The following is a 22,381-nucleotide window of genomic DNA, read 5'->3' on the forward strand; positions in this document are numbered from 1 at the left end:
CTGCCTTTTCCATTCTCTGTGTTACATATTGCACGGACATATCAGGCTCACTTTTGATATCCGCAGGGACATTGTGTCTTATGTATTAAATGACTGGGACAGGTTCAAAGTGTGGACTGATGATGGTACAGGAGATAATTATACTACACAGGAGCACTATAAGACTGAAATGCTTAAGCCCTTCACCTATGGTTCTGCATGTGAGTTGATGGCTGCCGCTGAATTGTTTGGTTGTCGCTTTCAAGTATACCGAAATGGCCAAATATTTTACACCTTTGGAGAACCGTCAATGCCTCTTAAACATCTTAGATTCACAGGTGACGATTTGAGTAGTGGATACTTTGATGTTTATGAATATTTCAACTCTCAAAACATGGATGCGAAGTTATTGATGAAGCCAGTTGTATGCTTATATCGATTGACACATACCGAATGTCAGTTCAACACAAATCCAGCTTGAGCCGATTATGACAGCAGCAATCCAAGCTGTGAGAACACAGTAAAAAGGAGGCGTATCAGACGTCGTGGTAGATTTTCTGATGCAGCTAGACGGAAGCAACTTCGTGCAGCTGCCGCCAAATACTCGCACAAAAATCCACAACTTAATAAACACGCTGTGGCTAAATACTCAGAAGCAAATCCACAAGTTCATAGGGATGCTGTGGCTAAATACTCGCAAGCAAATCCACAAGTTCATAGGGACGCTGTGGCTAAATACTCAAGCAAATCCACAAGTTCATAGGGACGCTGTGGCTAAATACTCGCAAGCACATCCACAAGTTCATAGGGACGCTGTGGCTAAATACTCGCAGGCACATCCACAAGTTAATAGGGACGCTGTGGCTAAATACTCGCAGGCACATCCACAAGTTAATAGGGACGCTGTGGCTAAATACTCGCAGGCACATCCACAAGTTAATAGGGACGCTGTGGCTAAATACTCGCAGGCACATCCACAACTTCATAGGGACGCTGTGGCTAAATACTCGCAAGCAAATCCACAAGTTCATAGAGACGCTGTCGCTAAATACACGGAGGCAAATCCACAAGTTAATAGAGCTTCTGTTTCTAGATACGATCCCAATAATGAAAAGCGGCTCATACGAAAACAACAGGTTTGGCTCAAAAAAGCCAATTGTGGATTTGCGTATGACCCAAACATTCATTATAAGTCTGACAAAACAGTACACATTGGATCCATTGATGTTCACTGTGACTATTGTCAAGCTCAGAAGTGGAAATGCGAGTCTCCTGGTTTGTGCTGTAACGGTGGTAAAGTCTCTCTCACTCCTTTACGTAAGCTTCCTGACCTTCTTGAGAGCCTGCTAAATGGCGAACATCCTCAAAGTGAGCATTTCTTGAACAATATTTGAAAGTACAACAGCGCATTTCAAATGACGTCATTTGGTGCTAAACAAATCGTTGAGAGAAATTTTATGCCTTCATTTAAAGTTCAGGGACAAGTGTATCACTTGATTGGCAGTCTTTTACCTATGCCGAGTGAGGAACACAAATTTTTGCAAATTTATTTTGTCGGGGATGATGAAAAGGAAGCACAAATCCGCTGCGCTAATTTTTCTGGACTTAACATATTCCTGGTCAAGCAATTACAAAAAATGCTCCATGACTGTAACACTTACATCCAGGACTTCCACTCCACAATGGACAGTATTTCAGATGATGACAAACAGTTCAAAGTTGTCATTCACGCAGACAAAAAACCATTACATGCACACAAAGGCAGATTTAATAAACCCACAGTTCATCAAGTTGGTGTTGTCATCGTTGGGCAAACGTTCAACAGTAGAGATATTGTCTTGAAAACCAGAGACAATAAACTGCAACGCATTAAGGAAACCCACAGATCCTATCCTATCATATCCTCTCATGTTCTGCTATGGTGAAGACGGCTATTCTGTGTCTATACCTCAAGTTCATGCTACCAGTAAGTTACCTATGAACAAAACCGTCTCTGCAGCAAACTTCTATTCATACCGCCTTATGATCAGACAACATCATGATAATACTATCCTTTTCTTCCGAACTTTATTAAATCAGTTTTTAGTTGATATGTATGCAAAAATTGAATCCGAACGACTAAATTATATCAGACTAAATCAGAAAAAACTACGAGCTGAAAATTGCGTTCACTTAAAAGATGCTATTGACAAAAAAGACACTGATTTAATAGAACTTGGTCAAGCTGTGATATTACCATCTTCCTTCACTGGAGGACCTCGCTATATGCACGAGCGTACACAAGACGCAATGACATACGTACGTCATTATGGCCGCCCTGACTTATTCATCACATTTACTTGCAATCCTAAATGGCCTGAGATCACTGAAATTCTCCTTCCACATCAAAAACCTCACGATCGCCACGACCTTATCAGTCGTGTATTTCATCTCAAGATTCGCAAAATCATAGACTTGCTCACGAAGAGTAACATTTTTGGCTGTACAAATTGCTACATGTACACCATAGAGTGGCAAAAGCGAGGTATTCCCCATGCACACATTCTATTGTGGTTAAAAGATAGGATTAAACCAGCTCTCATCGATCAAGTCATCCGTGCGAAAATTCCTGATCCACAGACTGACCCTGCCCTACACAAAATAGTAAAATCCACCATGATTCACGGCCCATGTGGACCTCATAATATCAACTCACCCTGCATGATCAACAGAATATGCACTAAGAAGTACCCGCGTCCGTTCATCTCAGAAACTCAGACCGGAGAAGATGGTTACCCTCAGTACCGCCGGCGTGCACCTGCTGATGGAGGTCACACAATTAACATCAAAGGAGTAGATATCGACAACAGATGGGTGGTCCCTTATAGTCCTGTGCTGTCCCGCTTCTTCAATGCTCACATCAATGTCGAATTTTGCACTTCAGTAAAATCAATCAAATACATCTGCAAGTATGTTAACAAGGGAAGTGACCAGGCAGTATTTACAATACAAAATGAAAATGACGAAGTATCTCGATATGAAGCTGGTCGTTACATTAGTAGCTCTGAAGCAGCCTGGCGCATTTTCTGTTTTCCCATTCACGAACGTTACCCTCCGGTCGTTCATCTTGCTGTGCATCTTGAGAACGGACAAAGAATTTATTTCACAGAAGGCAACGTTGCCGATAAAGTACACAATCCACCACAAACCACCCTTTTAGCATTCTTTGACCTTTGTAAACACGATGATTTTGCAAAACAACTTCATTATAATGAAATTCCATCATATTATGTGTGGGCAAACAACATGTTTCGTCGAAGAAAACAAGGCAACCCTGTATCAGGACATTCGGGAGTGAAAAAGGATAATGTACTGGGACGGGTCTACACTGTACACCCGAATAACTCTGAATGCTACCATCTTCGACTGCTGCTCAACAAAATCACAGGTCCCACATCTTTCAAATCTCTCAGAACAGTTGATGGTGTCCTACATCCGACCTATAAGTCAGCCTGCAGGGCACTCGGTTTATTACATGACGATATCAACTGGGACGAGACTCTACAGGAAGCTGCTCTGTCTCGCTCACCTCAAAAGATCCGTGAACTGTTTGCTGTCATGTTGGTGTTCTGCCAAATGGAAAACCCCTTAAACCTATGGGAAAAACATAAAGACAACATAGCAGATGATATTAGGAGACAGACTGAAAAAGATCATATACGAACAGAAGTCCACCAGTGGTTAAATTTGATCTATAACAACTGTCTACAGTTGCTTCAAAACTACGTAATTGGTATTGGAGGTCAATCTCTTCATCATTACGGTTTGCCTTCACCTTTAACACAACTGGTACAACTTACGTCAAATCCCGAGTACTTGAAAGAGACATCTTACAACACCTCGCAATTGGCCAATATAGTCACAAATAACGAGCGTTTGCTAAATAGTGACCAAAAGTCAGTTTATGACCAAATCATGAGCAGCGTTGCGTCAGCCACTGGCACAGTGTTTTTCCTTGATGCTCCAGGAGGAACTGGTAAGACATTCCTAATAAACCTTCTCCTTGCAAAAATCCGAGCAAAACGTAACATTGCCATAGCTGTGGCTTCTTCTGGCATTGCTGCAACTCTTCTAGAGGGTGGCAGAACTGCTCATTCAGCTTTCAAGCTGCCTCTGAACCTCAACCATACTGAATCCCCCATGTGTAACATATCAAAGCAAAGCAACATGGCTGAAGTGCTGCGACATTGTCAGCTTATTGTCTGGGATGAATGCACTATGGCACACAGAGCAGGTACTGAGGCTTTAGACAGGACCCTCCAAGACATCCGAAACACCAACAAACTTATGGGAGGCTTGACAGTGTTACTGGCTGGAGACTTCCGCCAAACCCTACCAGTCGTGCCCAGAGGAACACGCGCTGATGAAGTTAAAGCATCTCTGAAATCTTCATACTTATGGCCACAAATCAATGTTGTTACTTTAAAAATAAACATGAGAGTTCATTTGAAAGGCGACAAAAAAGCCGAGGAGTTCTCTGCTCTTCTGATGATTATAGGTGATGGCACCTTCATACAAGAAAATCGTAAAATAAATATTCCTACAAATCTCTGTCTCATCGTGAATACCTTACAAAGCCTTCTTCAAAATGTTTATCCCGATCTATGAAATCTCCACCAAAATAACGTGTCATGGTTAAGAGAGAGAGCTATCCTGACACCAAAAAATAACATGACTACGACTATAAACCACATTTTACTACAAGAACTACCTTCACAACCAAAAACATATCAATCTGTTGATTCAGTTGTAGAAGTAGAAGACGCGGTACATTATCCAATAGAGTTTCTCAACACTCTAAATCCTCCAGGCACTCCTGAGCATAATCTCATTTTGAAGGTTGGGGCACCAATAATGTTACTGAGAAACTTACAGCCACCAAAACTTTGTAACTGCACGAGACTTCAGGTCACATCTCTACAAAACAACCTGATTGAAGCAACTATTTTTACTGGCAGTGCCTCGGGTGACACAGTTTTTATTCCTCGCATCCCCGTTATACCATCTAATCTCCCATTTCAATTCAAACGCATTCAATTTCCAGTAAGGCTCTGCTTCGCAATGACAATTAATAAGTCTCAAGGACAAACACTACAAAAGGTTGGCATTGATTTGAGGCAGGATTGCTTTTTCACATGGCCAACTGTATGTTGCATGCTCAAGAGTAAGCTCAGCACACAGCTTGGTCATATTACAACTGGAGGGACGAACTGACAACGTCGTATACAAAGAGATCCTTAACAAATAATTATTTGTATATTTTCCCTCAGTTTAAAAATGTTTACTTTTTTCTTAATTAAAATATTCAGGCAGTATTTCACCACTGCGAAGCGCGGGTATTTTTGCTAGTGTATATATATATGTGTATATGTATATATATGTTTGTGTGTGTGTGTGTATGTATATGTCATATATATATGACAGCAACACTCATAACAATGACAACACAATTACATTGACAATCATGTTACGTTATTTTTAAAGTGTTTCCTTTTCTTTTTCATAACCTCTTTAACACAGTACTTCTCCGCTGCGAAGCGCGGGTATTTTGCTAGTTATTATTAATTGTGATGAGTCTTTAATTCGGATCGAACTCGGGTTTGCACTATGCTCAGAATTTGAAAAGCAACCACCTTAGTTAGTTGAGCCACTGACGGCGTCTTTTCTTCGTAGCGAACCCGTTACTTTTGTGCTCCACAAGATATCGTAAAGTATTAATAAATGAAATATGTCAATACTTGACCGAATACTAACATCTGTGATTTAAGGATTTCACCTTTTCTTTCTCAAATGTGCTTACCTATATCATGGCAAAGTACAGTGATAAACCTTTATTTTATGTCTACTCCGTTTTAATTAAGTCAGACCAAAGAAAACATTTAAGGCTATTAAATGTGATCTCAAGAAAAGATGAGGGTTAATTATAATACTACTAATGATTATAATGATACAGTACAAAAGTAAATACTAATTGAAAGAGCCGGGAATCCATGAGTGAGGCGTCTTATTTTGTTTAACTTTTGCTATCGTATAGTGCATTCTGCCTGTCGGCGTTAGTTATATTTATATTTTTTAGATATCAGACACTAGAAGCTGCTGACGAACCCTTCTCTTCGTTGTCAGTCTGTAGCTGCGAAAAAATAAATGCAATAACAGTTGTGACAGACGTCATTGAAATGGATTATAAGTTTGTGTAACGTTAATGAAAATGGCCAGGAGGTGTCCCTAGAGAAGTGAGTGTGAAATGCTTTGAAGCTTCGATACGATTTCCGACACAATTGCTTCAAACATGTTGATGCTTCGTGAGGCTTCACTCCGCCCATCACTACTGTTTATACTTGCGCGTGTACTTTACATAAATCTGGAGGAATCCACCAGGTGGCAGTGCGAGATATTATCACAGTGGAAACAGGTTCGGCTTTGCTGTGTTGTGAATTGCTTGGAACAATCCCTAGACATGGCATCAGCTCATCACAAGGTGAATACAAGCACTTGCGTCATTTTAGTGTCACCAACTCTGCATATCTTTTGAAGGAAACCGGAGCCCACTGTGGAAACCCAGCAGGAAAACATGAAAACTCCAGGCAGGGAACACCAGCGACATGACTCCCTGTGAGACAGCAGCACCACCGCTCCAACACCGTGTCACCCCCTTGTGTGTAATTATTAACAGTATTCATTATTTATACAAAATTAACGATTTATCTGTAAAATGTAACGTAAATGCATTTAATCATGAAAGTGATATTGAGTATAAATCTAAAGATTCTAAATTTGCAGAGAGTTGGAATATCATACATTTAATGTGTTCTGTGCGGTGATCTATTGCTGCTTGCTGTCAGGTCAGGAGGAAGTCCCAGAAGCTTATAGTGATTAAAAACTGGGATGACGTCTACAACGGTCTGCTTTAATGATAAAGTAAACTACGAGGTTAGAGTAAACTTTTGTAGATTAAGGCCGAAATTTCGACTTTAATCACAAAATACACCTTTTCACTGCGTCCTTAATTTTTTCCTCTGTGGCTCAAATACGGCGCTGTACATTATTTGATTTCTGCCTTTGTTTCTCTTTTGTCCCTCCACGGTGTCCAGTTCAAAGACAGTCACGGAGGTGGTGACCGGCCGGCCATTAAAAGAATTGTGAAGCGTCAGATTAGTAAAAGTGAAAAACAAACTGGAGTCCATGACCGTGTGGAATAGTCTTAGAGAATACGATCTGAGAACAAATACTAAGATATAGTTAGAGAAAAAACGGCAGTGCTGCTATGAAGTAATTCGCCTTTAAGACTTTAAATTATATGTTGTTAACTGGTAAAGGTTGGCAATCTGTATCTGTATTTACATGCACGGCCACAAACCTGCTTAACCCAATGCAGACAGCAGACATTTACTTGCATTGCTTGAATGGACACTTAAATGTGTGTCTTTTTTTCCATTTAACCTGTACCAAATATGACAAACTCCCATGTTTCAGTAATGTCTGTTAGTGAGTGTTAGAGAAGTTAATAGAGATTTGTGGTTTGTGTTACTGCCTTACAGTTCTGTAAGAATGAATTTAAATCTCAGCCAGTTTTTAAGTCTCTATGCAGTTTCCATGTCTGCTCTTTTATTCTTATTTTCTCCACTTCTCTAAAGATGCTCAGGTTTAGAGGCCTGGCAAATCTAACTTGTCTTGGTGTGGTTGTGGACTTGAATGTGAGTGTACCCTATGGTGGTCTATAGCTGGCTCCTGCCTTGTACAGGAACTCTGGTTTTCTTCCTATACCCCAATAACTTCTATTTGTGTTTGCTTTGCACTGGACCACAGTGGTGAGGTGGAAGTTAAGGTCCATTTGTCTACTTATATTTGTGACTTTATCATACAGACCCAACCAGGCTGTGTGGGTCACCCCATGTGCCACTCTTAGGTGAACATCACTGTCAGGACTGGCATTCCTCTTCTGGCCAAGACCCACTTTCATTTAATTAGAATATTCATGAAGGTCAATAATGAGCCACTTTTACTCTGCCCCCCTCCCCCCCAATAACACACACACACATATTTTTAGAGTTACCCATAGCTAACTGGTCCGTCAGAAGCACAAATGGAGCGTTAAGAAAGACTGAGGTACACAAGGCCTCCACCATGCCAGTCTCACAATACTGGGAGGTGCTGCTGTTTAATAGGAGTTTATTACTGTGTTAAGTACTAAAATACTGGAGATGTGTGCAGAGTGTATTAAACAAGATGAAGCTAATAAACTTGAAACTTGTTTCAAAGTTGTTGATAATGACAAAGTTGTTTTGAAGAACATTTTTGTCCTGGAGCATGTCAGATTTGCCAACCACAGTCACCGATCTCATCACCTGACCACGTTAATTCAAACAATTGTCACATTTAGCAATTGTGTGTCGACCATTCAGCAGAGTTGTGCTCAGCCCTGTTTCTAACAGCCAATAGCATGCTGCTGATGGCGTCTGTGGTGTACAAAGGGTTAACAGCTGTAGCTCTTCAAAAGCAATCTTCGCATTTTATTTTATTTTTTTTTTACCCTTTTGTTTTGCTATCTGAAACACGAAACAACAGAAAGAGGAACATCTCTTATTTTTGTTAGGTTCAAAACCTGCAGATTTTATTCCTCTTCACTTAACTCTATGCCTTCTACTTCAGGGAAACATTCACTGGTTGTCAGCTCTCCTGCACACACAGTCTGCACCTAAGACTAAAACAAAATCAAACCTGTTTAAATTTATCTTAGTGAGTCACAGGCTAGTTGAAGTCAGACATTGGGTGCCTCACATTAGGCAGCCATCTTTACAGGGATACACTGCCAACTGCCTCCATCCCGATAAGATTATCTAAATGAAGGCTGTGACTTAAATAATGGTTTTGGATTTTGCAAGGTTTGGGCAGTTTCACATTAGACAAGTTGACCAGTGATTTTAAGCTCCTCCTTCATATGCCTCTGTTTATTAACATAATCCTGAAGCCTAACTTGACCTTCCTTGACATTAACTGATAACACAATTCTGGGACCCTAACAGTATTGAATGTTCAATCAAAGTAGTGAATACTGTTGACACACAAATGTGCAAGATGGCCTCCTTCTTTTTCTACCCTGATGGACCCTCCTTTCATTCCCAAACTCATTTTACAGCTAATGTGACATGAAAAGTGGTGAGTTACTGTCTGATTGCTATGAACTTTCTGACTTGACATCAGCTTTAACTAACAGGATGTTATAAAAATCAAATATCATTAGATCTGAATGATGGCGTTTTAATGGAATTGATTCCTGTTTTTTTCCACAGAGAGAGAAAAATCTCCCATTTACTGTAACGTTTAAATGGATGTGAAAGAGGAGATGTGTGAGACTGACCTGAATATCATGGAGGAGTGGACCACAAATGTTAAGGAGGAGGACTGTGAGTGGGAGAGTGTCCACCCCAAACAGGAGAGTCTGGACATTAAGGAAGAGGACAGTGAACTGGGGTCAGTGAGTTTTAAGGAGGAAAATGAAGAGAAATGTGTCAGCACTGAGATGCACAACTGTGGGAATATGGAGAGTTTCGAGGAAGACGACCTTCATTATGGACATCAAGATGGAGCTGTGACCGGGTTAGTCTCTTCTCATAGCAGACACTCTTCATCTCCGGAGTCTTCTATCAATGTAAAATATGAATCATTACAGTCTGACAGAAAGATGACTGAAGAAATTTCATCTCCTAGAACTAAGGAAGGTCAGCCACCACCTAAGACGTCATCTAAAACAAGTAAGTTAAAAATAACAATCTGTGTACGTTTTAGGGTCAGGGTTATGGGCCTGAAAGTGTTGTCTTGTGTTTTTTTTAAAGAAACTTAGATAAACGTTCATACTATATTAAACACAACAATTTCACTACGTTTTACAGGGTTTAGGAATCTACACTTCTTCCATTATTGTTTGTGACATTATTAAAACACTCTAAGCCTGTCTTAGGTTAAAAAAAAAAAAGTTTGTGAACCCTTTGGAATTTCTTTTATTTCTACAATATTTCCTCCTAATTCTGTGGTCTGATCTTCAATTAGTCCCCAGAACAGGCAAACACAGTCGTCTTAAACTAATAACAAACAATGAGATCCTTGTCATTCCTGAATACATTGTTTAAACATGGGAAAAGTCCAGTTTGTGACCCCCTGTGTTTAGAAACTTTCTGATCCTCCTTTAACTGCAGTGACCTCCACCAAACGTTTCCTGCAGCTGCTACTCAGGGTTCAATTTCTTGTCTGTTCATCGTTTCCAAAGTTTTCTGTTCCTTGTTATCTCAGGGATCCCTTCAATGATCAGTTGATTTCAGGTAAAGCCAATGAATCTTAAGCTCTTCATTCTGATTGGCTGGTCCAGAATACCAGCTTTCTTCTGTTTAAGCCTTTCTCTTGTAGATTTCTTCTTTTTTTTTCAGCTGATTGTCTTTTTTATTACCTAACTTCTCTCAAGCTTTCACTGTCATAACATCTCCTATCAGATTTCTTTGTAACAATTTTTAATTCAGTGCTACATTGATGATGGCATCCTGTCCTGGGGCCTCATGTATAAACAGTGCGTACACACAAAAATCTTGCGTAAGAACGTTTTTGCGTTCAAATCGCGATGTATAAAACCTAAACTTGGCATAAAGCCATGCACATTTCCACGGTACCTCATACCGTGGCGTACGCATGTTCTCCGCTCGGTTTTGCAGACTGGCGGCACCCAGCGTCAAAGCAGTGCTACTGTTCCTGTGTGGTGTAGCAGTAGAGGCATGGAGCCACCCCTAACACCCTCAGGTACCACTCCAGACACTGGATAAAATTCCAAGACTCTTTTATTTTCTTGTACTGTGCACAAAGCACCCTCCACTCCACACTCATATACTACAATAAGCTTTCAATACAAACCAGTCCTCCTCGCCCAGACACTTCACCACCCTACCTCCCAGCTCAGCTCAATCAATGTCTGGGCTTTCCCACAATCCTTTTATACACCCTGACCCGGAGGTGTTCCTGCCCAATCAGTCCACAGTTCCTTTTCCCTTCCGGGTCAGGGTAAACAGTCCTTTTCTTCAACCCGGGAGCACGTCGTTTATTCCTGTCACGTGACCGTGACGTACTCCCGGGTTATAGGGCGCATAAGAGTCCACAAGCCCCCCTACAGCGACTCCTGGTGGCCCCCAAGGTATCCAGCAGGACTGTGTATAAAAACTACATAGTCCATGAGGCCCTGCTGGAACTCGGGGCACGATCATGCTGTCGGGAGAGCTCCTCCTGGCGGCCTGGGGGTGAGGGCCGGAGTAAAATGCCGGCAATCCACCACAGTGGTTATCCTTTCTTTTTCAGATCCACATCCCTGACGTGGCTTTATAAATGCACTGAAATTAACCGCATATTGTTTATTAGTTTAATGCATCTGATTGTAATTAACCAGTAACAGTATAATGGTCCACAGAATGGTCAAACTATTCTAAATACAATAGATGCTTTAGCGTTGTTACTCTCACCACACCTTCTTTTTCTTCTTTCAGCTGCTCCCGTTAGGGGTTGTCACAGCGGATCATCTTTTTCCATATTACTCTCACTGCACCACTCAGAGTATTTATATCACTGCATCTGAGTTGGGAATCAAGGATCTACAGAAGCTGAGAAAGTGAATTATCGGTATACAGAATCAAGCACACGCTGCCTCAGCCATGTTGTCTATTGAACTGCTTTCACACGGCAAAAGTTTCAAAGCCTTTCCTGTATGAACCTCACGGTTCAGAAACAGCTTCATCCCAAGAACTGTAAACGCACTCAATCAAGTGCTCTTTGTAGAACTGTTTGTACTTATTAGTACAATCACCTCACTGTAAACTTGCGCTACAGTTATAATATTTCACAACCTGAGCCACTTTATAAAGCGCTTATTTTCATATGATGACGATATCATTTTTAAGATGAAATGCAGCAAAATATGTTTATTATATTATACAGATAAGACTTTAACTTCATTTAAATAATCTATATTGTTAATAATTAAACATGCCAGGACATGGTGTCACAGTGCTAGCTAGGAGCTTGTGCTCCGTTCACGGATTGTTCCTGCCTCGTGCTGTATTCTTGCTTGTGCTGGCGTGACACTGGAAGGATAGATGGATAGAATAATTAAACACGTACTACAAAGATATTTCAATGTTCCTTAAAAGTTTTGAAGAATTGGCGTTCTAAGCTTACGGATGGCTTAACGTCTATTACGGAGCTGATTGTGTGGCGATTGGGTATTTGGAGAAAGAAAAGTAAGGACTGGAATTGGAGGTTAGTACGTTTGAAAGAGACAGTACTAGTACAATAAAGTATTTCATCAAACGTCGCGCATGGCACAGCAAGCATCTTACGTGAGACAGGAACAATCACTGCGCCACCGTGTTCCCATGTTTAATAACATGATTTAACTCCTATCATCATGAAAATGATATCAAGTATACATCTCAGTATCTTAATTATTCAGAGAGCTGTAATATCACGAATGTAATGGATTCTGTGTCCGGTCGGAGGAAGAGAAAGCCCGGAAGCAGTTAGTGATTCACACACATAGAGCGCATAGAAGAGCAAATACAAAACAAAGTATTTAACGTGCTACTTTAGTTATGATGGGATTTGAGAAACTAGTAAATTAAACAATTTTAAGATGAAGTTTATGATGTTCTACTTTAATGACAAAATAAACTATGTGATTAAAGTGGAAATTTCGAGATAAAAGTTGCATTTTGTGCTTTTTTCCAACTGTGTGCCTATTTTTTTTTGTCTGTTCCCTAATAAGCTTTCATATGACACTCAGACGGTGGACTACGACTCGCCTTTTCACGGCGACTTTGATATGTGACAACTTCTTTTTTATTTCGGGCACTGTGCGACTTTGTGAACTTAAGCTTTCGAGTTTTTCTGACACTCTGTCACTCAATCAACTTCCTTTTGTTGTTTATACCACTGTTTAGACCAATAAATAGTATGTTTTTCTTTGCCTCCACTTGGTATTCGCTGAAATTCTTCTATTTTCCCCCGTGCTTTTCCCATTGTCTTTTCACAGAACACTGAGCTTAAGGGCTATTTATATTGATTTTCATATTCAAAGAGGCGTAACTCTGGGAGGAGTCGGGGCGGGACAGCAGGCGCGTGCACGTGCGTTACTTTTCATGCTGACCAGGGTTTATGTAGCGGAAGAATGTGGAAGTTTGCATACGCGCAGATTTTTACATCTGGATGTTTCTGTGCATACACACATTCCCGCTTGTGTGCTTACGCCATGTTATAGTGTGAGTTCTACGCACAGCATTATACATGAGGCCCCTGGTCCTGCAGAAGCAAAAATGCCCTAAACTGTGATTCTACCATGAGTTTACATCAATGGTGTCCAGTGATCTTTTACCTCCAAACCACTGTGAAATGAGGACACACACATGGTGACATGGGGATTCAGGCATTCAAATGACCCACACACCAGACCAGGGGTGACCTTTATAAAACTTTGCATGGAATTGAGTGTGAAAATATGTGCACCCAAAACATAACCAAAACAGGAAAATGTGTACGCCCAGAAAAAAATCAGATTTATAAACCGGATGTATGCACATTACTACAAAATTTACTTTTTGTAAGTCGTAGTCACTTTTTAAATATGTATTTGTGAACACTCCTTTAATTGCCACCCTGAAAACATTCAAATATGGAGCCTGCTAATCTGTCACCTCTGTATGCAGTCATGATGCTGCAGAACTTCATTGGCTGGTAGATTAGCCTCTTCCCCCTCACGCTTTGAGATCTCATCACCTGCATTCAAGAATATCTGGCTTTGCTCTGCATCTGAGAGTGAAAGATCACACATGTAGTTACAGTGCCTCTCCTCTGTGCTCTGGGGTTCAGGAAGCTTGTGAGGCAAAACTGTCTGAGCAGGAAGCCACTGTCACATGGCACGTGTAATGACATGATTGCTGTTATAATGAATAGTTCTGGTCATATGAAACACCGACAGTTCAGCAGGTTACTTCACCAACACTTACTTCACCATGTAAAGCAACATCACGTCTGTCAAAGATACTTTGTCTCAAAATAAATTACTCGTGGTTTGAGTGTGGCTATGGAGACGTGACATTTGTCAGGCACATCTTGGATGACTTGTGTATTGATGGAATGTCACTGGTTATGGTTAACAAAAGTAGCTTCAATCTTGCTTGGCTCCCTTTTTGTAATATGAGTGCAGTAAAGTGTTCCAGTTGTGTTAGGAGAGCTGGACACAGCTGCAGATTGCCTTTTTGTGTTGGGAAAAACATGTAATGTGTAATGTGTGTACACCCACACTGTACGACATCGAGATGTAGTGCATCAGCAGTCAGTTAATGGCTTCCAGCACAGCAGGCATAATGGAGTGAAGCTTGGCTGAGATACTGTATGTTCCTGAGCAGATCTTTCTGGTGAAGAGACAGCTTTGCCAGCACCCACATTTCTTCCCTTTTATTTGTCTGAGTGCCTCTAAGCCACACCACCAGTCTCCTCTCATTGGTTGACCACCTGACTAGACGGGACTGTAAAGGTTTAAACAACGTGTTCAGCATCGACCGTCCAGTTGTTTGTGTGTTATGAATTCCGGTTGATTTTGTTTGTCTGAGATTGTTGTGTAGTTGAAAATCAGACCACGTTCTCAGGAGGAGTTTGGGCAGAAATTCAGGAGATTCCAAAGGGTTCACAGACTTTTTCTTACATCTGTAAAGCAATTTAAATTCTATTGAATATTTTAAGAAACACCTTCTAGGAGCTGCTTAATCCAACCGAGTGTCCATCTCTGTGCATCTTTAGCCAACAGTCATGTGTCTGGCCTGTTTGCATTGTAATGTGTACAAGAAAACAGGGACACAGTTGGCAACCATTTATGGGTAAATTTTGCACAAACATAAAGATGTTGTTCTTTTCACAGAGAACAACAGAAAATAGAATAAGCTACCAAGTAGTATGGTAGACAGAAGGAGTTTATGGGCTTTCAAAACTCGACTTGATGTTATTTTAAATGGATAGAAATGGTGAGCTGTGCTGGTCTGAATGGCCTGTTCTTATCCAGATTGTTCTAATAGAGCTGCAGTCACCTGAGAGAAAATTAAAGACTTTGTTGTTGCCTTAGCGCTTCTCTTTGTTTTTTGCTTCATCTTCCTTTCTCTTGTAGCAGGCCTTTTTGTGCTTTATTTTAGTATTGTTTAAGTTTTAATTTCTCTGGCTTTGACTTGTTTATAATTTAATGGTAAATGTTCAGGTTGCTCAGCTATCGCTGTATTTTAGCTGATGGAAAGAGAAAGACATTGAAAGGTGGAGTTTAGATTTTCATAGGACTTTTTTACATACGTACTTGAGAAGTCTTGGTGTGTTAGAATGTTAATGTTATTTATTGATTGTCATGAGTATCAACAACAACAACAACAACAACATTTATTTATATAGCACATTTTCATACAAAAAGCAGCTCAAAGTGCTTTACATAATGAAGAAAAGAAGAATAAAAGACAAATAAGAAATTAAAATAAGACAACCTTAGTTAACATAAAAAGGAGTAAGGTCCGATGGCCAGGGTGGACAGAAAAAACAAAAAAAAACTCCAGAAGGCTGGAGAAAAAAATAAAATCTGTAGGGGTTCCAGGCCACGAGACCGCCCAGTCCCCTTTGGGCATTCTACCTAACATAAATGAAATAGTCCTCTTTGTAGTTAGGGTTCTCACGGAGTCACTTGATGCTGATGGTTATACAGACTTCTGGCTTTTAATCCATCCATCATTGTTGGAACATCATGGTGCTTTGGGTAGATGGTGGTGGCACAAGCCACCACCAATAGGACACTGGAAAAGGAAACAGAAGAGAGAGTAGGGGTTAGTACAAATTTTGAATGAATAGTTATTATAATGAATTGGATATACAGAGTGTCAGGATTAAATTACAGTGAAGTTATGAGAAGGCCATGTTAAAGTAATGTGTTTTCAGTAGTTTTTTAAAGTGCTCCACTGTATTAGCCTGGCGAATTCCTACTGGCAGGCTATTCCAGATTTTAGGTGCATAACAGCAGAAGGCCGCCTCACCACTTCTTTTAAGTTTTGCTCTTGGAATTCTAAGGAGACACTCAGTTGAGGATCTGAGGTTGCGATTTGAAATATAAGGTGTCAGACATTCCGATATATAAGACGGGGCGAGATTATTTAAAGCTTTATAAACCATAAGCAGAATTTTAAAGTCAATTCTGAATGACACAGGTAACCAGTGTAGTGACATCAAAACTGGAGAAATGTGTTCGGATTTTCTTTTCCTGGTAAGGATTCTAGCAGCTGCATTCTGCACTAACTGCAAACGATTGATGTCTTTTTTGGGTAGTCCTGAGAGGAGTGCATTACAGTAATCTAGCCGACTAAAGACAAACGCATGAACTAATTTCTCTGCATCTTTCGATGATATAAGAGGTCTAACTTTTGCTATGTTCCTTAGGTGAAAAAATGCTGTCCTAGTGATCTTATTAATATGCGATTTAAAATTCAGATTACAATCAACGGTTACCCCTAAGCTTTTTACCTCCGATTTGACTTTTAATCCTAATGCATCCAGTTTATTTCTAATAGCCTCATTGTATCCATTATTGCCAATCACTAAGATTTCGGTTTTTTCTTTATTTAATTTGAGAAAGTTACTATTCATCCATTCTGAGATACAGGTTAGACATTGTGTTAGCGAATCAAGAGATTTGGGGTCATCAGGTGCTATTGATAAATACAGCTGTGTGTCATCAGCATAGCTGTGGTAGCTCACGTTATGTCCCGAGATAATCTGACCTAATGGAAGCATTTAGATTGAGAAGAGCAGCGGACCCAGGATAGAGCCTTGTGGAACACCATATAGAATATCATGTGTCTTTGAGTTATAATTACCACAACTAACAAAGAATTTTCTCCCTGCCAGGTAGGATTCAAACCAGTTTAAGACACTGCCAGAGAGGCCCACCCATTGACTAAGGCGATTCTTAAGAATATTATGATCAATGGTGTCAAATGCAGCACTCAAATCTAAGAGGATGAGAACAGATAAATGGCCTCTGTCTGCATTTACCCGCAAGTCATTTACTACTTTAACGAGTGCAGTTTCTGTGCTGTGATTTGTTCTAAAACCTGACTGAAATTTATCAAGAATAGCATGTTTATTGAGGTGCTCATTTAACTGCATAATGACTGCCTTCTCTAGAATTTTACTTAAGAAAGGCTGGTTAGAGATGGGTCTATAATTTTCAAGAGCAGAGGGGTCGAGATTATTTTTCTTAAGTAGGGGTTTAACTACCGCAGTCTTAAGACAGTCTGGGAAGACCCCCGTATCTAATGACGAATTTACTATGTCAAGAACATTATCAATAAGCACACCCGATACTTCTTTGAAAAAATTTGTTGGTATTAGGTCAAGGGCACAGGTGGATGGTTTCATTTGAGAAATTATTTTATGTAAATCAGGTAAATCTATCCTAGTGAAAGACTCTAATTTATTTATTATGGAGTACTGGGGTTTCGGGGATCCTTAGTGTTGGGGAGATATACTATGTTATTTCTAATATCATTAATTTTTTGATTGAAAAATACAGCGATAGCCTCACAGGTTTTACTGGAAGTACTTAGTAGGCATTCCTTTGAGTTACCTGGGTTTAACAGATGATCAATTGTCGAAAATAAGACTCTGGGATTACTAGCATTGTTATTTATAATCTTAGAGAAATAGCAGCGCCTCTCAAGACGGACTGTGTTATTGTATTCTGTTATTTTAACTTTTAATATCTCATAGTCAATAGTTAGTTTAGTCTTCCTCCATTTACGCTCAGCTCTACGGCATGTTCTCTTTAAATCAGACACTCTTTGGGTCTTCCAAGGTATAACAATGCTAGAAGATTTTTTAACTGTCTTTTCAGGTGCAACTATGTCAACAGCAGCCCTCACTTTAATATTAAATCTTTCCACCTTACTATTTACATTCTCCTCGCTATTATAGTTGGCACTATAAACGGACTGAATGGTTAGAATGTTTGTAAGTTTTAAAGTTGCTGATGAGTCAAAGAAGCGTTTTTTAACAATATGCTTCTCATGAGTGTTTTCTATCATTATTTCTATATTAAAAAGTAGAAGAAAATGGTCTGAAATGACCTGCTTTATATCAACTTTTAGTCCTTTAGTAATTACTAAGTCTAACATATGACCTGCTTTATGTGTAGGCTGATTAACGAGTATGAGTATCAAGGTGTATTTAGTAAAGATTTCCTCCAAAACCTGCAGATGCATTTCAAGTATGACTGCTCCATTTAATTACTCTTGGGTGATCCCTTACAAAAAGGGAATTTTTATACAACAACCAAACCCAAACAAACCACTATGGAAAATTATATCTAAGATAATAAAAAAAATGGTTTGCTTTGTTTTCTTATGGGTGCCTCCATTTCATTATGAAGTAGTGTCCATAGTACTCTTACCTAGTACTCCTTTGATCATCTGATTAATATGACATCATATTGGCGATTGTGTTAAGGTTGGCTTGGGCATTTGTGGAGTTTTTGAAATTGTATAAGAAGTCCTGTGTTTGTGCTTTTTCAAACAGATTGTTTTTTTTTCTGATTTCTTCGTTTAAGAATGATTTGCTTTGTTATCTTTTTTTTTTTTTTTTTTTACACTCCTGAATTAGACAAAAAATCAGTTTGACTTTCAGTTCTCCCTTTGGCTCATAGTTTTGGTATCCTCTGATTATTTTCTTCTCAGTATCTTTGCTGTTTTACTATTTACAGTATACACATTATTATCTATGCAGTAGAAATTGAATTGATCACATTCAAGAACTCTGGAGTAATGGCCACTGTAAGGAGCTCTGGACAGGAGCTTGTTGATGTATGTCATGATGACAGCCCTAGCAGTCTTTGGAGGATAGCAGTAGTAAGGGAACGGTCAAGTTGAAGAATGAAGCCTTTCATGTAATTTTAGCAGGAACATCTCCTGATGTGAATGAAATTAATCAAAAAGGTGACAGAAGTCTGCAATTGATTAATATAAACCCACAGAATGAATAATTAAATAAGATCTCATTTGCATACATGAACTCATATTAAATTTAATACACAGTAAAATGCAAGAAATATAATTTCAGTTAGCATAGTGCGCGTCCATGAATATCATAAAGGGCTGTATAAGTGAAACCGGTGTGTGATAAAGCTGACTAGTCCTGGTTTCACCTGCCACTCCTCATCCAGAGCAGACACTAATACAGTGGAACCTTGGTTCACGACCATAATTAGTTCCAAAACTCTGGTCGTAAACCGATTTGGTCGTGAACCAAAGCAATTTCTCCCATAGGATTATATGTAAATACAATTAATCCGTTCCAGACCATACAAACTGTATGTAAATATATATATTTTTTAAGTTTTTAAGCACAAATATAGTTAATTAAACCATAAAATGCACAGCGTAATAGTAAACTAAATGTAAAAACATTGAATAACACTGAGAAAACCTTGAACAACAGAGAAAACTAACACTGCAATAGTTCGCGCTATAGCGCTACCAACCGCTGGCTAAAAACACTTTTTTTTTTTAATGAGTTTTAAGCACAGGGAAAAAAATGAACATTTGAAAAAAATCCATAATTTAATAAACCACCAAGAAAAGTAACACTGCAACAATGTACACTACGAACCGATCGCTGTAAACAGAAGTGAAAACAATCAAGCCCAGTGCATTCTTTAACTGCCTTCCTACCTTATGTGTCCAGCTCTCTCTCTCTTGCGCTGCCTCTGTGTGTGTGTGTGTGTGTGTGTGTGTGTGTGTGTGTGTGTGTGTGTGTGTGTGTGTGTGTGTTGCGCTCTCTCGCTCTCTCTTGCTCGCTGCACAGGAAATGCACAGGGAGACACTGAACATGTACCAACCGAAAGGGAAACTGGCTTGTTTGTGTACCAAGTGTGTGGTCGTGAACCGAGGCAAAAGTTTGGCGTACTTTTTGGTCGTAAACCAATTTGTACGTGCACCGAGATGTTCGTGAACCGAGGTTCCACTGTACGAGTAATAGCTCTGATCTCGGGTTTCCTTATCTTATAGTTTTTTCCTAGATTACTGGTGCTCCTGTGGGTCAGTGCATTAATTCTTCACTTTGTTCATTCTTCTGTATTGCTTTAGTGATTTAAATTGGATTTTCTGTATACATTTTGCATGTAGGAGTCCACGTGTTGCTCAATTGAATAGTGGCTGTGTTGTAAGAGTACTCCATGACACTATCCTGCAATTACTGTATTTAACAATGAACCATAAAAATGTCTTATCAGAGCATCAACATACCTTTTGTGCTTTTTGGTGTAACATATGAATTGTTCAGATCGGAAGACGCACCCTGGTTCTTTGCATTCAAGGCCAGTGATGAAAGCCCAGAGGAGTTTGATTGATGCTGGCATGGCAGCTGATAACTCTGGAGCAGTTTCCGCTGTTAATCAACTGACAGCCTTTATATCGGAGCAAAATGGAGTTCTAAGTGTGACCTTGAATGCATCAGAAGAGAGGAGGTTATCTGACCTTCATAGTAATATTGTAATAATTAGAAACAAAGAGCAGAAACTCCTGTCAGTTTTTATTCAGGTCTGTACTCAAATGAAGCAGCATGACACAGAAAGTACATTCCTTTTTTTTTTTTTTTTTTAAATTTCAGGCCAGAAATTATATAGGCACATAGAATACATACCAGGCAAAGTGACATGTCTACGTCTGGTTCTGACTGAGTTACTATTCTGAAAGATGCACATAAACATTCAAATGTAACTTTTGAAGGATGGAAGGTCTATTTTTACTTCCAATTATTCAGTCAACACCACACCAACCCCACAAGACCTCGTCTCTGGTGATCAAAAAGGCTCCACAAATTGATCTTTCTGCTTTCCTGATTTGTCTGGCAAAGCTTCAGACTTCCTTCCCAGGGGTGCAGCGGCATTTCACTGACCCTCAACAGACGCTCAGTGTCCTTGACTCCTTCATGTCACTGGTGTTTGGCCGCTTTGACTGTTTTATGTATGATATACCAGTAGTGCTTAGACATTTTCCAGAATATTGATTCATAATGGCTACTTCTTCCTTTTTTTTCATGTGTTCATTTTATATGTGTACATACACATGTGATTAGAGAGTCATTACAGGTTGTGAGGGGTCAGGACACAAGCCTTTCATGCTCCACATACTCTCAACCCACAATGGTTTAATATTTGCTTGCCTGTCATATTTATCTTCAGATGTGTGCTTTTTATTTTATCACCACATTGACTCTTGTATTATGAATGTTGGGGTTAGGATGGGATTGTTTACTGAGCTCTCTCCATGTTTGCACACTCATAAGCAGAACTTGTTGATTTTTTCCTGTGTTTTTATTTGAGAGACCTCGGTTTATTTTTTTGCATATACAGTGTAGGGGTGGGATTCTGAAGCTACTGTCTACATTATACATGACTGCTTTTGGGGCTACTGGGTTAACTCGTTTGGCATCTTGTAATGTATTTCATTTACAATTCTCCTTTATTGCTGTTCTTTGTTTTCCTCTCTCCTGTCTAATCTCTGTGTCTTCTCTTGGATTGTAATGTGGATCTCTTCTACTTGCATGCATTCAAGTGTTGCTGATTTATTATCTTTGAGCAAGGCTGATACATCCTGTTTTCAAGATTCGTTTCTTTTGGTTAACACTAGAATTACCAGAGCCTACGAAAAAACTTAAATCCCTTCGCACCTCTCCCTCAGCGTCTTTTGTCTTGTAAATGTGTCCATAAGCCCAAGCAACAAGCAGCCTACTATACCACCCCATCCAACCCCCCAACCACCGCAGAACGAGCAAGAAGTTCTCCCAGTTCCTGCCTTGATTATCTGGGAGTGAGCTACCTAGAATTGTATATAGTAAATAATATCATCTGTGTTAACAACAATCTATGTAAATACATCGTTAAAACAGAAACATTGTTCATGTTTTAGTAATAAATGACAAGATGTAGACATGAACTATATAATGTGTGAAGGCTGATGGCCAAATATCAAATAAACACTTTCGTAAAAGGTACTAGTGCAATACAACAGCTTTTGTAGTGCAGTGGTAAGAACTGCTGACTTATAATCCAGAGGCCGTGAGTTTGAAACCACCTCCCCCGCAAATTTACCGTTTTGAGTAGTGAGCTGCTCTTATTGTTAATATTATACAATAAAAGCATACATTTGATTTGTGTCTCCAACAGCCAATGTAAATTTATAGTACTTGTGAAAGTTAGTGTTGTTTTTCACTTTTATTCTCTCAGTCACGATCACGATACAACACACACACCCCCGCCCCA

General features: G+C 39.6%; 2 protein-coding genes and 1 long non-coding RNA gene across 7 annotated transcripts in view; 1 reads left to right on the forward strand and 2 right to left on the reverse strand.

Moving 5' to 3' along the window:
- The window catches only part of LOC114665494 (zinc finger protein 239-like), a 541,579-nt gene that overhangs the window by 270,480 nt on the left and 248,718 nt on the right, over window positions 1-22,381 (reverse strand). The gene's annotated exons all lie outside the window — the stretch shown is intronic.
- LOC127527919 (uncharacterized) overlaps window positions 1-22,381 on the reverse strand; it is an 89,097-nt gene that overhangs the window by 62,126 nt on the left and 4,590 nt on the right. The window lies entirely within an intron of this gene.
- Window positions 1-22,381, forward strand: part of LOC114665322 (zinc finger protein ZFP2-like) — a 439,810-nt gene that overhangs the window by 12,297 nt on the left and 405,132 nt on the right. For all 4 annotated transcript variants that reach the window (XM_051925314.1, XM_051925311.1, XM_051925317.1 and 1 more), the window contains exon 2: window positions 9,309-9,770. In XM_051925314.1, the coding sequence (XP_051781274.1) occupies window positions 9,344-9,770 (427 nt within the window). In that variant the 5' untranslated portion in view covers window positions 9,309-9,343. The remainder of the gene's footprint in view (window positions 1-9,308; window positions 9,771-22,381) is intronic.

Source organism: Erpetoichthys calabaricus, chromosome 1 (genome assembly GCF_900747795.2).
Source record: "Erpetoichthys calabaricus chromosome 1, fErpCal1.3, whole genome shotgun sequence".
In the NCBI taxonomy this organism is placed as follows: domain Eukaryota; kingdom Metazoa; phylum Chordata; class Cladistia; order Polypteriformes; family Polypteridae; genus Erpetoichthys; species Erpetoichthys calabaricus.